The following is a 6,236-nucleotide window of genomic DNA, read 5'->3' on the forward strand; positions in this document are numbered from 1 at the left end:
TGAACGTCACTCATCGAATATTTTCACAACATCCGTTTCTACTTTTACCTCTCTCTTCTATCTCGGAGACAAGAGATTTATATTTTTGTTCTATATACGACGCTTTAGTTTGGCTTTTAAGCACTTCTCTTGTGACCTATTTCGGCCAATCATTTCTTTTATTTAATTATGTGGCTTAATTAACGCAATTACTAACCGTGTATATCGAGAAATATTAATCGCACATGGTTGACGTTTATAAATTTAATCTAAAATTTAAAAACTAAATTTGTATGAAAAACTTGTCAGCGACAATGTAGTAATAAAAAAAAAATAAATAAATAAAATAAAAAAAACAAACAATCACGCGTCTATTGAGTTCTATGAAAAATCCATTTGCTTGATGCAAATTGACATGTAATTAATTAAACGTAATAAAAAGTTGATGACATAGCACAACTCATTTTACTGCTGTACAAATTTAGCTAAATTCAATTTTATTTCTTCGACGCGCTTCTACCATATGTGTATGTGAAAATACGTTTTCTTTTCTGTGTATGTTGTTTAAGTATTTTATTTTAAAAGCCTAGAATACTGTTGCAAATGTTTATTCTCATGTACTTTTATCGATCGCCGATTACTTTCCATTCGTGATTTTCACATTCTAACATCATCTCAATAGCAATAAAAAACAAACCAAACAAAAAAATAAAATAAACCGATCGCGTCGGATACACGAGAATAAATCTGGCGAAAAGAGTGAAATCCTATTTGACGAGAGATGAAAAAAGAGAGTAAAGTGCGAAATAGGGTAGGTCGATTACGAGAAGGAGAAAGAAAGCGAGCAAGATAAGACGAGCCGATTCCGCTTCACCGATCTACGGTAATCAGCTGCTCTCTCCTTTTTTCGCTTTTTATATGTCTCGCGATGTTTACGAGCGCATGTAAAATAAAATTGCTCGTGAAATCTATATCATATGTGATTGATACGATTGATCTTTTGATATTTGTAGTCGTACTTATTTAGTCGCAACTTTATTATGTTTGAATTTATTTTTATACTTGATCTTCTATTCTTTTTTTTTTTCCATTGTAATTTTAAGTTCGCTCGTTCTCGATTTTGCAAAGTTTTAGATTAAATGCAACGGTCATTCGTAGCCACGCCGAAGAGAAAGAAAACGACAAAAAGTACAACACAGTTCTTGTTGAAGTTTCCGCTCCATCTAACAAGCGTAGGAAGAAAAGCAGAAATCGGATTGTATATGTAGCGAGGTAAGCGAACTAATAAAGTACTACGAACAATGCGCATAATACATTACAGAAAATACACGACAGAAAATTAAATGCACGTATATATAAAACATTCCCGCATTTAGCAACAATTGGATTGCGAAAGCGAGCCGAGATTCGAATTAAATTTGCAAGAAGTAGGTTAGATTAAAGTCTATCAACTACACATCTAAAATCACATCTTGACTGTAAAAAAACTGTATCTCGCTTTGTAAATAAAACACTATAATTTGTAAGTAACAACATTTATCTTACTCGTTATTTAATTTTTCTACATTTGTAACAACGTTTGATTTATAACGTATTGACAAAAACCGCATGGTCCGGCCGAAACGTTTGCAATTTATTAAAAGACAATAAGGTCTGGGGTAAGAGCAAAATAAATTGAAGGCATCTCCAGTTGCCGCCGCCTCGCTTCCACGTTGAGTTCTCCAGCTGACTGTAATTAGTGAGCGTCTAAACAATACTCGAGCCATCCCCGGAGGCGACTCCTCCTCGCTTACCCTTTTCTCCACACTTCTCTTAGTGCGAACCGGAATCACCGATAATTAATTATCCAGTCGCAGAACGCGCGACTGTGGAATTATTCGCGGCTGTGTCTCTTTCTTTTTTATGCTTCCCGCGTCTTGTTCCGCGTTTCTTCGATTCTAATTTTTACTGTTTACAGGCGAGATTTTTTCTAACGCCTGTATCTTAATAAAATAATGACACATTACTAACAACTCAAGGAGACATAGTAAAAAGAAAAAATATACATATAACAGCGAACACAACAACGACTATAAATATTACTGCACAGTTCACGATTTGCTATTCCTACATCAACTGCGTTTGAGAGAGTGTACATACATATAATATTTCTTCTCTCTCTCTTCCCATTTTCATAAATATATTTTTTGCAAAACATTTGAATGCACTTTATAATATGTATATTTTATAAAATATTTATGAAACTCTTCCTCTTTTATAATTTTGCATTTAGCACAAAACAAAACATGTTTTAAATAAAAACCAACAAAAAAGAACCAGTATCCGCTTTACCGACGCTTTGAAATGCACGCTTCGAAATTTCGTCGGTATGAATGTAATTATACGTTGAGCGATTAAACGTACGAGGTTGTTGCGCTACACGACGAACAGAAGCAACCGCGCTCGTTAGCATACTTCGAAAGTCTTTAATTGCGGCCGGAAGCTCGACGGGAGCCTGCGGCTTGCAAACAATATTCGCCGGGTAAATAAATAGCGCGACAACATGCAACTCTGCACGATAAATATTGTTACTGAGTTCTCCAATTTAATCCTTCGTAAAAAGAATATTAGTTTTCTCTCTTGAATTTTCTTTATATTTATTTTACATGTTTGCAAGTGACGCGTGTACTTGAATTTTTTTTTTTGAAAAAGTTTGTCAAGATGTTTTATGTGAACTTGTTTACAAACCTTCGCTAAAACTGTTCGAACATAATCCGTCGCATTTTCGATCCATTGTTTCAATGTGAATAAACACAACTTTTTTTAAAAAAAGCTTCATCCTGGATATGCTACGTTACTTTGATGGCCACGACAGTGATTAGAAAAGTTACTTTACGCAATTAAAAGTTGTAAAAATGTTTTATCCGGCAATTTCCGGGTTCGAAAGAGCGGACAGATAGGGCACTCGATGGAAAGCCGCAGAGTTCCAGTCGATTCCTTTTATTACGATCTACGAAGTTACTGTTGGCAGACCAAGGGTCACCCGCGTCGGGTTGGGCTCCTTTCGTCGATCTCTCGAAGCGTTCGATAACTTCTTCAAAAGCTCCGAGGATGCAGTCTCGCAGATTCTGGTCGCATACCACGGAACCGATCTCTTCTTTTCGGTGCCTGTCTTCTTTCGTCCGGTCCTTAACGTTTCAAAGCTTAACGAAATGGAAACAATATTGACTCACGGGGATCTAACTGTAGAGCTTTGTATCGGGACGATATTGCAGTTTTCCGATGCGAGCGATTCCTTCAGCTGTATCCTTTTATAGATTCCGCGGAATACTTATTTAGTGGCACGATTGTATACAGCGACGAAGAAAAAGTTGTTTTTATGAAGTTTACTTTGACTAAAAGCAGAGAGTGCGATTTTAATAGATTCGATGTTAAAGAGAGTTATTAGTTTGTACAGTTATTCACCAATTAAAAAGCAACACATTCTCGAAAGACTTTTAACTATTGTACAAATGACATCAAGAGAAATAATACAACAATAAACTTATCGAGATACGTAAGTGTCTCGTAAAATAATTTGCAAAATGTACAGAAATTGTTAAACTTAGTAAAATAGAAGGGCGAGATTGTTTCTCTCATGCATAAAAGCGAGGATATTATGTATCGAACGAGAGTATGAAGCGGGGAGCTCGGCAAACCACGGTTGTGGAAATTCGCTGCGGAACAGTTAACGATAAGCGCCACGTTATTACGACATCGGGAACGCGCGTGGTCGGCGCGTTCTGCGCGTTCACGTTAATCTGGAATTATTTAATCGCCGCGCCGCTCTCTGACGTCAGTAAATATTAATTATTGTATTATTGTTACGGAAGCAAAACGAAAATGATAAGAGAGAGAGCGAACGCGTGCTGTTTGTAAGAGGCGTTTATATCAAACGTGAAGATTGTAGCGCGCTGAAAATGCATCGGAATTACGCAATTTCTGCCCGCATTTTATGTCCAACGATTATTGCAGCTAATGATTTGCAAATATCGCTGTTGTTGAGACATTTGATATCACTAAAGAATATCGTGATGCGTATATTTAATTCAAATGTAGATAATGGACCGCGCAATAAGCTGGCTTCTCAATAAGCAAAACGTACAATGATTAATTATTTACAAGGTATTCAAATTTATATTAACTTTAATCAAACATTTATTGTTAACTAAAGCGAAATAAAACCAGCAAAAAATTTTATGTAAACAACTAAACATCTTTTTATGTAAATTTTTGTAGAGATTATTTTTAATTTAAACAAAAAACTGTCTAATATTCATATATATTATATACAACGACAACTTTCAAATATTGTTGTAAAGATTACTACATGGATGAGAAAAAATTCAGCTCCTTCGCGTGGTTGGTTGCACTATCACAAGTTCTTCTCGCAAAAGTGCGAAGGTATATTGTCATTCTCTTACTTTTCCGAATTGCACGTTCGCACGACAGAGCAAATAATTCTTGCTTCTTCCAGCTTGTCCTTATTTTTCTGTTCGCGTTCTCATTTTCGCGAATTGCTTCTTTTTGCTCGCAAGATCATGAAAAGAAACGACATCAGGACACAACTAAACTATACGCTTGACCGCTTCCTTTATATACATACGCGGTCCTCGTTGGGATATAATAGCGAGTGTCATATATATATGTTGTACGTTGAAGTTTTCATGACTCTGTAATCATATTTTACTCACCTCTATCCGAAACGTCCATCCTTCCAGACTGAGCAACTTGAGAGTTGTGTTCCTGGCCAGAGCGTGGCACAATAACCTCGAGGGATGATCGTCCAGAGCCAGTCGAGGACTGGACAGATCTAGAAGCTGGAGACACGGCGCTTCCGTGAGAGCCAACACGAGAGGCATCACATCGGCTGGTCTCGATGCACCAGCGGCTCTCAGAGCGTCTAAATTGCGTGCTCGTCTAATGGTCTCGCCCAAACACCCTGCATCCAGGCCACCCAAAAGACATTTTGACACATTCAGAGACCTGAGTTTGCAGTTTGGCTCTCTGAAACGCGAAGCAGAACGCCGCCGATCAGCCAGATTTTTCAGCAGAAAAGTCTCTGTTTGTATTAATCCGTAAACAAATTTGTACAGAAATTAAAATAAAATGTAAGTGCGCTGTTTGTTCGAAATCATTTTGCTATAATTGAATCGTTACGAAGTGTTATTACCATATCAACTCTCATAACAAAATGTACATTTTGATTTCAACTACGACAAGAAAAATGAAAACTCGCCGAATCGAATAAAGAAGAAAGATTTAATCGAATCAGCTGATGGAAGCAGTAATCATTTAAGATTGATGATACTCCGTCCCGATTGCGGACAAGATTTTGCCGTTAAGTAAAAGAGAAACGTAAAAGTGCCTGACGGCAATCTCTATCTCGTCTTCGTTCATCAATCTTATAACAGAGAAAATGGCTATTCACGACGATGATAGGAAACTTCCGGATACATCAAATCGCGAAAAAATTTATACTTATGTCTTTTTTCTGTTATTGAAACTTTTGGGATACAAGTCGAACGAGATTTTATCATATTCGTGTATCAATTTAAAAACAAAAATAGATTGTTTTTTGACACAACGTAAAGAGCGTCACAAAATAAACTCTCATCAATAAATTACATTTACAAATGATAATTTCAACATTTATTTTTGTCTCATCTTCAACTTTTCTCGTGGAGTTTCAATCAGTTTAACGAAACATTTTTCACGCAATTATCGCACCGACCGCGGCCGCACGTACCTTTCTTAAACAATCTCTCGCCGTGCAATCTCGCAACGAGAGATCGATCAACGTCACTACGACGAAACACATTAATGAACAAACACGTGCGACGCAACATATCAGCGTAAGACAGCGGCGAGCCGAATTACAGAGGCGAATAATCGAATCGCGGCAGCGGTCGACAATACCGCTGTGGATTTACGTGCGCGTACGTGCGTTTAATGGCGGCAATTTAAGACGGACGATTCGTAGTCCTGGTCGGTCGGCAGTAACACAACAGCCGCGTTGTATCGCGCGTCTGGATTTAATGGTATCTACTTCGGCCCATATTTACTCTCGACTGCTATGCCGCCACCACGATACGTACACTGCAAATCCAAGTGTGTTAATTTAACACACTTGACGTGTGTTTTTATTGAAGTCACTTTTAATACGTTTCTTAGTGTTTAAAATTGGAACACGCTTAATACGTGTTGATTTAACTCACTAAATTAACACGTTTTAAATG

General features: G+C 37.2%; 1 protein-coding gene across 1 annotated transcript in view; it reads right to left on the bottom strand.

Moving 5' to 3' along the window:
• The window catches only part of LOC109854175, a 42,636-nt gene that overhangs the window by 12,944 nt on the left and 23,456 nt on the right, over positions 1–6,236 (bottom strand). The window contains exon 7 of the mRNA XM_020427011.1: positions 4,692–5,004. Coding sequence (XP_020282600.1) covers positions 4,692–5,004 — 313 coding nt within the window. The remainder of the gene's footprint in view (positions 1–4,691; positions 5,005–6,236) is intronic.

The sequence above is a fragment of the Pseudomyrmex gracilis genome, unplaced genomic scaffold, assembly GCF_002006095.1.
Source record: "Pseudomyrmex gracilis isolate BER0280 unplaced genomic scaffold, ASM200609v1 scaffold_60, whole genome shotgun sequence".
Lineage (NCBI taxonomy): Eukaryota > Metazoa > Arthropoda > Insecta > Hymenoptera > Formicidae > Pseudomyrmex > Pseudomyrmex gracilis.